Below are 14,153 nucleotides of genomic sequence, written 5' to 3'. Positions count from 1 at the left end.
GCACAAAAATGCACATTAGAGGAAATTGCTTGAAATATGTGTGAATTAGACAAAACCTCTTACAAAAATACATATATCAGAAATAAGCTGAAATATGTGTATGGATTTTCACTGGAATTTCTAAACAAAGAAAATTGCCAACTGACGTTGAAATTGAAATTGATTGGAAAAAGAAGAAACTGAGAGAAACTGAAATTGACAGATTTATGCACCCACACTGTGTGTGAGCATTCTCAGCAAGCCCTTATTCTTCGCCTTTGATCTGGGACCCCACAACAGTTTTCTAAACATGTAGTAGGCCAGATAGTTGGGTTCACACACTTATATTGGGAACGGAGTTTCCCAGTGCCCTCTACCTTTTCTAAAGCCCCGTCCGCAAATGTGCTATAGTCATATAGTGCAGTTATATCAGCATGATGTAGGGAGGAACCTCTGAACATCCTAGTGCAAATCCAAAATTAGTTTAATTAAAAAATCATTTATTCAGGGGAGCAGAGCAGAAGACAAAAGGAGCCAGGCATGTAGGTAAATAAGAGCTCCCTGAAACTTTAGTTATACGTTCTTGTTTTCTTCTTATAAAGAACAACACCCTTTTTGGTTGTAATAATTGTTAGTCCTTCTCAGAGGAGACATAATAAAATTGATGGAAATGACTTGGGTCTACTGATCTCAATGAGTCTACTCATAGTAGGACTTAGTTGGATACACCCAGGGAGACTTACAGGATCCTCTAAAAGGCAATTTAGTTTTGGGAGATAGGGATTATTTTAAAGGTTTAAGAAATGGATGAAAGTTGATTACCCTGTGCCCACCTCAAAAGCTCTTTTCCTACACAACAGTTTCGTGAGAGCAACCTTCACCTCCCTGTTCCTAAGAGTGTAGATAAGGGGATTGCAAAGGGGGATGATGACCGTGTAGAAAAGAGAGAGGAACTTGTCAACTTTCAGGGAGTCCTCTGTCTGTGGGTGCAAGTACACAAGCATCCCTGAGCCATAGAAGAGACTGACCACAATCAGGTGGGACGAGCAAGTGGAGAAGGCCTTCTGGCGTCCTGTGCCTGATGGCATGCACAGGATGGTTCTGGTGATGTGGGCATAGGAGGTCACTATGAGGAAAAAGGGGAGCACCACCACAAGGATGTTCTCTGCATACACAGCCAACTCGTTGGCATACAGGTCAGCACATGCCAGGCGAAGTATGGGTGGGATGTCACAGAAGAAGTGGTCAATCTCATTGGGCCCACAAAAAGGCAAGGAGAAGACAAACCCAATTTGCAGTAAGTGCACCACGAGGCTGATGGCAAAGGAACTGACCACCATCCCCACCCGCACCTTATGGCTCATGATGGTCATGTAATGGAGAGGCTGGCAGATGGCAAGATAGCGGTCGTAGGCCATGGCCACTAGCAGGAGGCATTCTGTGACACCGAGGAAGAGCATAAAGAACATTTGTGCGGCGCAGGCTATCAGTGAGATAGAGAGGTCCCCTAAGATAAGATTGGCCATCATTTTAGGAAGGGTGACTGAAGTGTAGCAGATCTCCAACCCTGAGAGGCTGCGCAAGAAGAAGTACATGGGGGTATGGAGAGCAGGGTCCAGCGTTGTCACCACCACAATAAGGCCATTGCCCAGTAATATGGCCAGGTAGATGGCCAGGAAGGCAGAAAAAAGGAGGGCAGGGTGTCCTTGGTATCCCAGCAAGATGAATTCCTTCACTGTGCTTTGGTTCTTCCAGCATCTGGCCTGCTCAGCATCCATCTGCAGAGGCAAGTGAGGCATTTGTGAGTCTCAGGTCCATTTTCTGGATCAGGATCAGGAGGACAGTGGTGGGTGACAAAGGGTAAAAGTGCCTGTCTCCTCCCACTAGAGACTGGATAGAGATCATCTGTCCTTTGCAGTGACAATTTATTGAGGAGAGGAGAAATAATCCAACAACCAAGGGCAAAACAATCCATTTACCCAAGAGTAAATGGTAAAGTTGACCAGAAGCAGACTTTGGTCATCTTTCACAACATGGTGCCCTTTGCAAGGCCAAAATCTGGTCCCCCAAAATGGATCTTCTCAATTATGGATCTCAATTTTGAGCACTCTTACTTCTGTGCCCTCTCTGTGTGTGTGTGTGTGTGTGTGTGTGTGGTGGGGAAACTGCCAAAATCACCCTAAATCTGACGCTGTAGGTGGGATTTAACCCAATGGAGCTTACTCCTGAGTAGACATGTACGATTGCACTGAGAGTGTGCGGCAGGGAGAATAGAAGAAATACAAAAAAGGGGGAGAGAAGAACAAAAGCAGAGAGGATGAGTGAAACAGAAAAAGAAGGTGGATATATGTGATTGAAGAAAGATTAAAAGTAGCTCATGCAATTGTTGCGGATTAGGGTTCAAGGTGATCCAGAGAAGAGTGGTCAGGTGCAAAAGAGGACAGGGCTTCTGCATCTGCATGTTTGACACTTATTTATTAATTATTTCAAATTCTAACTCACCCTTCCTCCCCAAAGAGAGCCCAGGGAAACTCACAACAATAAAAATGTTGTGTAACAGAATTCAAAGCAGCACTATAATCTATGGTCAGCTTCATAAAATTATTAGTCACAAGCCTGGATAATTAAAAAAAAATTTTTTTTACATGTTTCCTGAATGTAGGTTAAAAGGGGGAATGTCTGAGTTCCCTGCATTCCCCCAGTGTCTGGCCAGGTGAACATCCATCTACCGAAGAACATAGGCAAGAAATGTATGCTGGGAGGCTGCCGTATCCTTAAATGAGTTGAAGATCTCACTCTGTCCAGGCTGTCTGCCATGCAAACACAGACCAACACATATGCTTACCTAGAGTATGCCACTAGCTGAATCTGACATGCCCTGGTGTCCTTCAGAGTCTCTCTTTACACTGATGTGTCAAAAACCAATATAAAATGGCTTTAGGATTGCCTGAGCCTTACCACTTGGATGCAAACCCTATCCTAAAATATACCAACAACTTATAGTTGCTACCACTTACTGAATTAATAGAGCAGTATGATCTTAATATTTCTGATGTTACAGAAAGACCATGGTCAAGTACTGAGACCTCACTCTGCCCAATCTGTCTTTCCTATTTGAGGTGGTAAGAATATAGGAGGTTCAACCTTCCATAAACTCCAGTGTCTGCAATTTAATGGCCGGGTGAAACTTCTGGCTTCAGGATGTTTTCTAGTAACAAGTGCTTGTATTTTAGAAAGAAGAAGAAGAAAGGCACATCTACTCACACCTGTGCCCTTCTTTGCTGACAGCTCAATTTAAATGACAGAATTATGTCAGGGATGGGATGGAAAGAAACCACTCTCACATGATTAATTACTTCAACTGATCTCAGTTCCTCCCATTCCAATGCACTTAGTTTTCTCCCATAAGAATGAACGATTCACAGGACAGTTGCATTTCTCACTGGCAAAGATGACCTCAAGATTCAGTGACCTGGATCTAACTCTAGGTGTTCTTAATTTGGGATGACTGATGATGGATTGTGGGAAGAATCCTAAGATGGGGTGACTATAATTCTAACAAGAAAGGGGGTGAGTGATGCTCATACCAAATGTTTCAGCTGGCAATGCAACACAACCAGCCCTTTAAAAAACTATCCTATTTTTTCTTTATTGAAATCAGGAATAGGAATCCTGTGGCTAGAGATGGGTAAAACTGTCAAATTTTGTTTCTCACAGTTTCACTTTTCCAATCTTAAATTCAGTTCTTATCTATCTATCTATCTATCTATCATCTATCTATCTATCATCTCGATCTATCTATCTATCTATCTATCTATCTATCTATCTATCTATCTATCATCTATCTATATCTATCTATCATCTATCTATCTATCTATCATCTCTATCTATCTATCTATCTATCTATCTATCTATCTATCATCTATCATCTATCTATCTATCTATCTATCTATCTATCTATCTATCTATCTATCATCTATCTATCTATCTATCATCTATCTATCTATCTATCTATCTATCATCTATCTATCTATCATCTATCTATCTATCTATCTATCTATCTATCTATCTATCATCTATCATCTCTCTCTCTCTCTATCTATCTATCATCTATCATCTATCATCTATCATCTATCATCTATCTATCTATCTATCTATCTATCTATCTATCTATCATCTATCTATTATCTATCTATCTATCTATCTATCTATCTATCTATCTATCTATCATCTATCTATCTATCTATCTATCTATCTATCTATCTATCATCTATCTATCTATCTATCTATCATCTATCTATCATCTATCTATTATCTATCTATCTATCTATCTATCTATCTATCTATCTATCTATCTATCATCTCATGAAAACTCATCAGCATTTAATGGGAATTTTCACCAAACATGCACATTTTGTATTCAATTTTGCCTGATATACACTTCTTCAAAGCTATCAGGTGTAATGGAATATAATTTTGTATGCTGGTTTCACTAATATATGGATTATTATGTACACTTTACCCCAGTATATAGATTTTTGTGTGTATTACTTTGGTAGAGGACCACCTTGCAAAATTTGGAGAAGTGTGAATTTTGAAGGATAACTGTTTTGGCTCATGTATTGTTTGAGAAAGTGAGAATCATGTAGGTTTGCCCATAAATACAAACTGAATTGAATTCTGTCTCCCACCTCCGCCACCCACATCCCTTCCTGTGGCCCTTCAGATTTTGTTGGACATCACATCAGACACAGCCAGCATGGGCAATGGTCAGAAATGTTGAGAACTGGTGTCCAGCAAGATATGGAGAGCCACAGGTTCCCCATCCCTAGGTTAGATGCCACAAGACAGGACTTCTTTGATAACATACGGAGTTGGTTCACCCAGTGAAAGAGATTGACAGTAGGTTCGCAAAGATAAGAGGCAGCTCTTCTTCACTCAAAATTAACTGATCTTGCTGGCAAAGTTTTAACTGATGAAATTGAGTGACAGGCTGAAGTTGCCAGAATGCCTTGAATCCCACCCACAAAACAGTGAAAGTGTCCTAAATTCCCAAACTCCCTAGAAGTAATCACTTCACCTTACCTCTTCACAATGCAAGGACAATTCGGATCCTGAAGAGCTGAATACTTTCAAAAGTGATCATATGTCAATGAGCAACATAAATTGTTTCAGGTAATGATTCATCAGTGCTGTGACTGCTTCACCTTTCCTGCAAAGCTCTCCTCCGCATTTCAACTTGTAGCTCAGCTAAAATTCAGGTCCACCATCTACTATCCTAGACTACATTTTCTATTTCCACATCCATTATTCTTACCAACCTGGTTTGGTTTATCTTCCCTAGAGGTCTGTTCCCTAACTAACCCAACTGAATTGGCACAGGGAAGGAAGAACATTTACCTGCTTTGCAGCTGAGGTGCTGCTGTGCTAAGCACTGGGTTAATTTCTCCTGCAAGAACCAGGGTAGGAAGCCTCTACCTGTGTCCTTGCCTAGCAACCACACTTTCCCAAGGTATATATAGAGTTGCCATTCATGTGCAGGATGGAAGAGGAAGGTGGCTGTGGGGAGTCCCAGAGGAGCAAATGTGCTAATCATGCTAAACATTGGAAATACAGTTTGTGTTGAGAACATGTAGGGATGTAAAAATCCTAGGTGTTTGGTCCCATGGTCCACAGGCTCCTCTAGCAGAATCACTATTCTGCGCCAACTTAGCATGAATCATAGTGTGATCATAGGTCTGGCTCTGTTGTTATGGAGAGTGGATGTCCCACCCAGGCCTCAAACGTGATGTTAAGATACTGGAAATGTGAATATCCCCAGAGGATTCCTGGCAGAATTGTTATAAGACAGGGTCACGTGTGCCCTGTACTGGTCCTAGGTATGGTGGAGGAGGGATCAGGAAGAAATTCATTCGAATGTGCCCAGTTCACACTTCCTGAACCAATACATGAACTGCAGAACTGCTACCCTTCAAAATCCGCACTTCTCTGAATTTTGCAATGCAGTTCTCCATCAACAACAAAATATTAAAAAGTGCTTTTTGGGGGAGTGTGTGCATATATAGTGCATATAATCTAGTGCATATAATTGTCAGCATTTCACTCATCTGTTGCTGGATATGTGATGGTTACAGCACATGCCTGTGTTTACTTTCCAGGCTTGGAAAGTGTGTGAACGGAAGTTAGTCCTATCTCTTCCGCTGTATTGTACTTGGAGAAGAAAGGAGAGACTTGCCATGATTGCTTTGTCCTGTATATATTGCTTAATAAATACTTAGAATGCACACACCAAAGTTCCACTTTGTTTCTGCTGTACTCTGCTGAGTAAGCATTCACATAGTCTTCTGATATGTGTCACTGGTGCGTGCCGGGGCTGAAGATTTATGGATGTCCCAGGGTGCGCTGCATTATGAAGATGCCTGGAGAGGTCTGTCTCATTTAGGGGGCTGTGTGTACCCCCCCGGGCGTGTTCTGACATTAATATGCATATATGGTGCATATAATGCACAAAAATGCACATTAGAGGAAATTGCTTGAAATATGTGTGAATTAGACAAAACCTCTTACAAAAATACATATATCAGAAATAAGCTGAAATATGTGTATGGATTTTCACTGGAATTTCTAAACAAAGAAAATTGCCAACTGACGTTGAAATTGAAATTGATTGGAAAAAGAAGAAACTGAGAGAAACTGAAATTGACAGATTTATGCACCCACACTGTGTGTGAGCATTCTCAGCAAGCCCTTATTCTTCGCCTTTGATCTGGGACCCCACAACAGTTTTCTAAACATGTAGTAGGCCAGATAGTTGGGTTCACACACTTATATTGGGAACGGAGTTTCCCAGTGCCCTCTACCTTTTCTAAAGCCCCGTCCGCAAATGTGCTATAGTCATATAGTGCAGTTATATCAGCATGATGTAGGGAGGAACCTCTGAACATCCTAGTGCAAATCCAAAATTAGTTTAATTAAAAAATCATTTATTCAGGGGAGCAGAGCAGAAGACAAAAGGAGCCAGGCATGTAGGTAAGTAAGAGTTCCCTGAAAATTTAGTTATACGTTCTGGTTTTCTTCTTATAAAGAACAACACCCTTTTTGGTTGTAATAATTATTAGTCCTTCTCAGAGGAGACATAATAAAATTGATGGAAATGACTTGGGTCTACTGATCTCAATGAGTCTACTCATAGTAGGACTTAGTTGGATACACCCAGGGAGACTTACAGGATCCTCTAAAAGGCAATTTGAGTTTTGGGAGATAGGGATTATTTTAAAGGTTTAAGAAATGGATGAAAGTTGATTACCCTGTGCCCACCTCAAAAGCTCTTTTCCTACACAACAGTTTCGTGAGAGCAACCTTCACCTCCCTGTTCCTAAGAGTGTAGATAAGGGGATTGCAAAGGGGGATGATGACTGTGTAGAAAAGAGAGAGGAACTTGTCAACTTTCAGGGAGTCCTCTGTCTGTGGGTGCAAGTACACAAGCATCCCTGAGCCATAGAAGAGACTGACCACAATCAGGTGGGATGAGCAGGTGGAGAAGGCCTTCTGGCGTCCTGTGCCTGATGGCATGCACAGGATGGTTTTGGTAATGTGGGCATAGGAGCCCACTATGAGGGAAAAGGGGAGCACCACCAGGAGGATGTTCTCTGCATACACAGCCAACTCGTTGGCATACAGGTCGGCACATGCCAGGCGAAGTATGGGTGGGATGTCACAGAAGAAGTGGTCAATCTCATTGGGCCCACAAAAAGGCAAGGAGAAGACAAACCCAATTTGCAGTAAGTGCACCACGAGGCTGATGGCAAAGGAACTGACCACCATCCCCACCCGCACCTTATGGCTCATGATGGTCATGTAATGGAGAGGCTGGCAGATGGCAAGATAGCGGTCGTAGGCCATGGCCACTAGCAGGAGGCATTCTGTGGCACCGAGGAAGAGCATAAAGAACATTTGTGCGGCGCAGGCTATCAGTGAGATAGAGAGGTCCCCTAAGATAAGATTGGCCATCATTTTAGGAAGGGTGACTGAAGTGTAGCAGATCTCCAACCCTGAGAGGCTGCGCAAGAAGAAGTACATGGGGGTGTGGAGAGCAGGGTCCAGCGTTGTCACCACCACAATAAGGCCATTGCCCAGTAATATGGCCAGGTAGATGGCCAGGAAGGCAGAAAAAAGGAGGGCAGGGTGTCCTTGGTATCCCAGCAAGATGAATTCCTTCACTGTGCTTTGGTTCTTCCAGCATCTGGCCTGCTCAGCATCCATCTGCAGAGGCAAGTGAGGCATTTGTGAGTCTCAGGTCCATTTTCTGGATCAGGATCAGGAGGACAGTGGTGGGTGACAAAGGGTAAAAGTGCCTGTCTCCTCCCACTAGAGATCATCTGTCCTTTGCAGTGACAATTTATTGAGGAGAGGAGAAATAATCCAACAACCAAGGGCAAAACAATCCATTTACCCAAGAGTAAATGGTAAAGTTGACCAGAAGCAGACTTTGGTCATCTTTCACAACATGGTGCCCTTTGCAAGGCCAAAATCTGGTCCCCCAAAATGGATCTTCTCAATTATGGATCTCAATTTTGAGCACTCTTACTTCTGTGCCCTCGTGTGTGTGTGTGTGTGTGTGTGTGTGTGTGTGTGTGTGGTGGGGAAACTGCCAAAATCACCCTAAATCTGACGCTGTAGGTGGGATTTAACCCAATGGAGCTTACTCCTGAGTAGACATGTACGATTGCACTGAGAGTGTGCGGCAGGGAGAATAGAAGAAATACAAAAAAGGGGGAGAGAAGAACAAAAGCAGAGAGGATGAGTGAAACAGAAAAAGAAGGTGGATATATGTGATTGAAGAAAGATTAAAAGTAGCTCATGCAATTGTTGCGGATTAGGGTTCAAGGTGATCCAGAGAAGGGTGGTCAGGTGCAAAAGAGGACAGGGCTTCTGCATCTGCATGTTAGACACTTATTTATTAATTATTTCAAATTCTAACTCACCCTTCCTCCCCAAAGAGAGCCCAGGGTAACTCACAACAATAAAAATGTTGTGTAACAGAATTCAAAGCAGCACTATAATCTATGGTCAGCTTCATAAAATTATTAGTCACAAGCCTGGATAATTTTCAAATTTTTTTTTACATGTTTCCTGAATGTAGGTTAAAAGGGGGAATGTCTGATTTCCCTGAGTTCTTTCAGACGTCTTCTCAAAACTGTATTCTAGTGTATTCTAAGAAGACGGACTGGTTTGTTTGTTTTTAATCATGTTTAGCTGTGTGGACTCCGTAGCCTAAAATTCCCTGCTTTCTTTCCATTAATAGCACATATTTTTGTATCTTACCTTTCATTCAAAATTCATGCACATGAAATATGCGTTGATGCCATTATGTGAATTTTAGGCTCCTAATTAATAGCCCAGGCTTGTTGTGAGAATAAAATACAATAAAAATAAAATGAGAATGTCTGCAGAGGGAACTATGTACCTTAAAGCTTGCCTCCCCCAATAAATCATGAGTTCTATGATCAGTGGAGGGGGCCCTTTGATTACTTCAAAATTTATCCCACCTTACTTTGTTGGGGGGTGAGCAGCCCCTCCTCATTCTGTTGGGTGGCTTGGCAGAAAGGCAATACATAAATACAGCAAGTAAGTAAATTAATAAAATGCTGTAAAATAAACGTTGCCAACCAAGTCTTGCCCTGAAAGCAATACTGAGGATGTTTGCATTTTAGTAAAACAACAAACCTGTGAGGTAAACCCTACTTTGAGCAATAAGGACTGGTCCTAAGTCACCCAAGAAACTTTATGGATAGAAGGGAATTTCAACCCATGTCCCTTTGCTACCAACTCAACACTGTAGTCCTTATATTACACTGGCTTCATGAATCTGCTTTTCCCTCCTGCATGAAGAAGGAAGTACTAGTTCTGTGGTATGAGGATTTCCATTGCTCTGCAAGCTTCTGTCAGGCAGTCTGTGGTGCGCCCACATTAAAAACCCACATTGATTTTTCATTGTATTTTATTCTAATACTGTGTTTATCGGATTACAAAGAAAAGAGATAAAACGAATAACAAAAGTACAATTAAAGATCACACAAAGCATCTAGCGCAAAGCATCACAAATGCTATAAGGGGCAGGGGGGGGGGAAATTAAATGGCCCACCAAGACCCTCAGCAATTTTCAAGTGGTGCGGGGGGGGGGGGAGAGTTTGGGAACCGCAGAAACAGGACAAGCAAGAACAATGAAAAGTAGCTGAATTTTTGGGTGACAAGAGGCTGAAAGATAGAGAGCAAACAGACAGAGATACTATAGGTAAGTCAGATACCCAAGCGAACATTTCTACAACTGAATGATGTCCCTCCCCTAATTTATTGTTTTGGAGAAATTATTAGAGAATTATGGTACTCTTAAGCTATCTTAAGTGTTACCTTCTTTGCAGCTACGTTTCTGCTGTCCACAGCTCTTGCCAGGCTGCTGTATTTCCCTTGCTGGGGTCAGAGTAGGGGACTCTTAACACCCTTTAGCTTTAGCATGGGAAGCAGTGCTCTCCCAAATGCCTATTGCTGATGTGGGGAGTGTCAGAGAGCAGTTGGCTGCTAACTAACTTTGCCACCAAAGGTCATTGTTAGCCAACCCAAGATCAGCATCAACTGTAGCAGTGGTAAGATTCCAGTGGGAATAATATGCTCATTCCATTGGGTAAACAGCAGAGAAAGAAGTGCATTTTAAATCAAGAGCATCAGAAGAGCCCCACTGGATCAGTCCTAAGTCCCATCCAGCCCAGTCCAGCAGGATTTGAAGGCAATAATGGTTTCTCCCTGCAGCAACTGATTCACAGTGACTAGGTAAAGATAAGGTAAGGGACCCCTGGACGATAAAGCCCAGTCAAAGGTGACTATAGGGTTGTGGTGCTCATCTCACTTTCAGGCTGAGGGAGCCAGCGTTTGTCCGCAGACAGCTTTCTGGGTCATGTGGCCAGCAGGACTAAACCGCTTCTGGTGCAACAGAACACCGAGATGGAAACAAGAGTGCATGGAAACAACGTTTACCATCCCGCCACAGTGGTACCTATTTATCTACTTGCACTGGCATGCTTTTGAACTGCTAGGTTGGCAGGAGCTGGGACAGAGCAATGGGAGCTCACCCTGTCGTAGGGATTCAAACCGCCAACCTTCTGATCGGCAAGCCCAGGAGGCTCAGTGGTTTAGACCAGGCACAGGCAAACTCGGCCCTCCAGATGTTTTGAGACTACAATTCCCATTATCCCTGACCACTGGTCCTGTTAGCTAGGGATAATGGGAGATGTAGTCCGAAAACATAGGGAGGGCCGAGTTCGCCTATGCCTGGTTTAGTTCACAGCGTTACAGTGTTATGTCCATATATTCAATAGCCACTTAAAATATTGCCATCCATGAACTGATATAACTGCTTGTTAATGCCAGAGAAGCTAATAGCCCCCTCAATATCATGTGGTAGGGAGTTCCATAGATAATTTATGCAATGTGTGAAGGAGTGCTTTCTTTTGTCTGCCTTGTACCTGCTGTTTGAGACAATTTCATTCTCAAGCAATTTCATTGCTTTCCCTAACAATCCCTCACAAGCAATTTGCCATTCTCGTCTGTCACGAAACCCTGAATTGATGTTTCAATCCACCATGCCCTCTTTCTTGGTAAGTCACCACTAGTTCAGACCCCATTGCTGAATACGTAAAGTTGAATGATCTGCCTCAAATGTGCATTATTTTATACTTATTTTGCCATTTCATTGTGCATTTGTTCTGTTTGCAGGGATGGTTTTGGATAGGGCTATGTACCAGATTTGACTGCAACCCAAACCGAATCAAGCCAATTTGGGGAGTTCTGGACTTCAGCCATGTTAGGTTGAGATGACCATCACCCCTGTTGGCCATGCTTCCTGAGGCTGATGGAAAATAGAGTTCAGCAGCATCAGAGGGCCACAAATTAGGTATCCCTGGTTTCTAGGATCATCAGTATTCATAAGCTTGGCAACAATCACCCCCCCCACTAAGAGCAGGGCCCACTCTGAACCATGTCAGGCAGGTGCAGAGCTCAGGATACCCTAAAGCCCCTTCTGCTTCCTCCCTAGGGGTGGGGAGAGACCAACAATACCTCCTATTCACTAATAGACCACTGTAGAGTCGGAGTGGAGGAGGGCTGTGGAGAAGGAGGCAGATCTACTCTCCAAAGAGAGCTGTTGTTGCCATGGTGGCTGCTGTGGCAGCAGCAGGCAATGCATTCCCTGGAGGCCAGTTCTGCTGCCCCTGTAGATCCTGCTGCTTGAGGCAGTCACCTTACCTTGCCTCATGGGGGGGCCGGCCCTGTGTGTGTGTTGCATTGTGCAACTGACATATGTGATTGTTCCTAGCTTTCTCTTTTATGTGTGGGTGTTCTCTAGGTTTCCAGCAGTCTATATTTTTAGCCTTCCAAAGACCTGTTAACCCTTATGAGCAATAAAGTGACCAATAACCCGCCTCCAAGTTTTACAGTTCTGAAGGCAAATTTATAATTTTTGCAATAAAAAATACACTGAATAATAAGGAAGCAGACATTACAAATTTGTATTTTTTAAATCATAGATTTCTTTATTTCAGTTTCCATTTCAGTAGCAGACAGGCAATTACAAATCTGTTTTCAGTTCACCGAGGTCAAGGCTTATTACACACCTGCATTGCTCATTTCTTAAAACCAATATTAAAAAAAAACCAAATGAAAGAAACCCTTTTTTAAATTAAATAAATATTTGTCCACGAATATATATCTAAAATTGTTCTGCTGAAAATTCACAATGCTACCTCATCTAAATCTCATAATCTGTAGTAATTTATTCAAATTAACTTGCTTACAAAAATACGAACTTTCAAAATACGAACAAAAAAAATATGGGTTTATCAGGATAAATTCACACTAACATGCTGATAAATTTTCACAAGGATTCCTTAATATATATTTTTTGGGGGGGCAAATTGCTGCAGAAATTTAAGATAGGAAAAATGAGAACCTGAGAGAACTGAAATCAACAGATGTATCAACCCCAATCTATGAACTTACCATTTGTCTGTCTCTCTCTCAGCTTCTACCCCTCCAACCCACTCTTTTATAAGGGGAAAATAATACTCAATTCCTTTGTAGGGTTGTTGTAGACTAATGCATATGAAATCCTTTGAACAAGCAAGGAAATGCCAAATATTAGTATGGGTGAGATTTTGATGGTGGATTCAGTGGACGCCTGTGCCAACCTATTTCCTTCCTAATAGCTTCCTAATGGCTGCCTTCACTTCCCTGTTCCTCAGGGTGTAAATAAGAGGGTTGCAGAGGGGAATGATGACTGTGTAGAGCAGGGAAAGCAACTTGTCCACTTTCACAGAGTCGGGTGTCTTGGGCCTCAGGTATACGACTGTTGCAGAGCCATAAAAGAGAATGACCACAGTAAGGTGGGATGAGCAAGTGGAGAAAGCCTTCTGGCGTCCTGTGGCTGATGGCAAGTTTAGGATGGTTCTGGTGATGTGTATATAGGAGGCCAAAATGAGGAAAAAGGGGATTATAACAAAGAGAAAGTTATTGGTATACACAGTCAACTCGCTGGCATACAGGTCAGCACATGCCAGGCTGAGTATTGGTGGTATGTCGCAGAAGAAGTGGTCAATCTCATTGGGCCCACAAAAAGGCAAGGAGAAGATGAACCCAATTTGCAACATCTGCACAGGGAGGCTGATGGCAAAGGAGCCGACCACCATCCCCACCCGCATCTTCTGGCTCATGATGGTCATGTAGCGGAGAGGCAGGCAGATGGCAAGATAGCGGTCGTAGGCCATGGCCGCTAGCAAGAAGCACTCAGTTCCGCCAAGGAAGAGCAGGAAGAACATCTGTGAGGCACAGGCTAGTAGAGAGATGGAGAGGTTCCCTGAGATTAGATTGGCCATCATTTTAGGAAGGGTGACTGAGGTGTAGCACATCTCTAGTCCTGAGAGACTGCGCAGGAAGAAGTACATGGGGGTACGTAAGGCAGGGTCCAGTGTTGTAACCATCACAATAAGACCGTTGCCCAGTAATATTGCCATGTATATGGCCAGGAAGGCAATAAAGAGAACAGCAGGATACTCTTGGTATCCCAACAAGATGAACTCATTCACTGTGCTCTGGTTCTCCCAGTGCTTGGCCTGTCCAGCATCCAT

General features: G+C 42.8%; 3 protein-coding genes across 3 annotated transcripts; all 3 read right to left on the bottom strand.

The window, feature by feature from the left end:
• Positions 1-797: 797 nt before the first annotated feature.
• On the bottom strand, positions 798-1,757 carry LOC309516542 (olfactory receptor 10AG1-like; the record flags this gene model as incomplete). Its single annotated transcript, XM_082195307.1, has 1 exon — positions 798-1,757. The coding sequence occupies one exon, from the start codon at positions 1,755-1,757 to the stop codon at positions 798-800; it is 960 nt and encodes a 319-aa protein (XP_082051433.1).
• A 5,524-nt stretch (positions 1,758-7,281) lies between these two features.
• On the bottom strand, positions 7,282-8,241 carry LOC309516541 (olfactory receptor 10AG1-like; the record flags this gene model as incomplete). Its single annotated transcript, XM_082195306.1, has 1 exon — positions 7,282-8,241. One exon carries the CDS (start codon positions 8,239-8,241, stop codon positions 7,282-7,284), a length of 960 nt encoding a protein of 319 aa, XP_082051432.1.
• Positions 8,242-13,217: 4,976 nt separating this feature from the next.
• On the bottom strand, positions 13,218-14,153 carry LOC309516463 (olfactory receptor 10A7-like; the record flags this gene model as incomplete). The annotated part of the gene is made up of 1 exon (XM_082195230.1): positions 13,218-14,153. The coding sequence occupies one exon, from the start codon at positions 14,151-14,153 to the stop codon at positions 13,218-13,220; it is 936 nt and encodes a 311-aa protein (XP_082051356.1).

Source organism: Podarcis vaucheri (genome assembly GCF_965113315.1).
Source record: "Podarcis vaucheri genome assembly, chromosome: 13".
In the NCBI taxonomy this organism is placed as follows: Eukaryota; Metazoa; Chordata; class Lepidosauria; order Squamata; family Lacertidae; genus Podarcis; species Podarcis vaucheri.
This window is presented reverse-complemented; position numbering and strand designations above follow the sequence as displayed.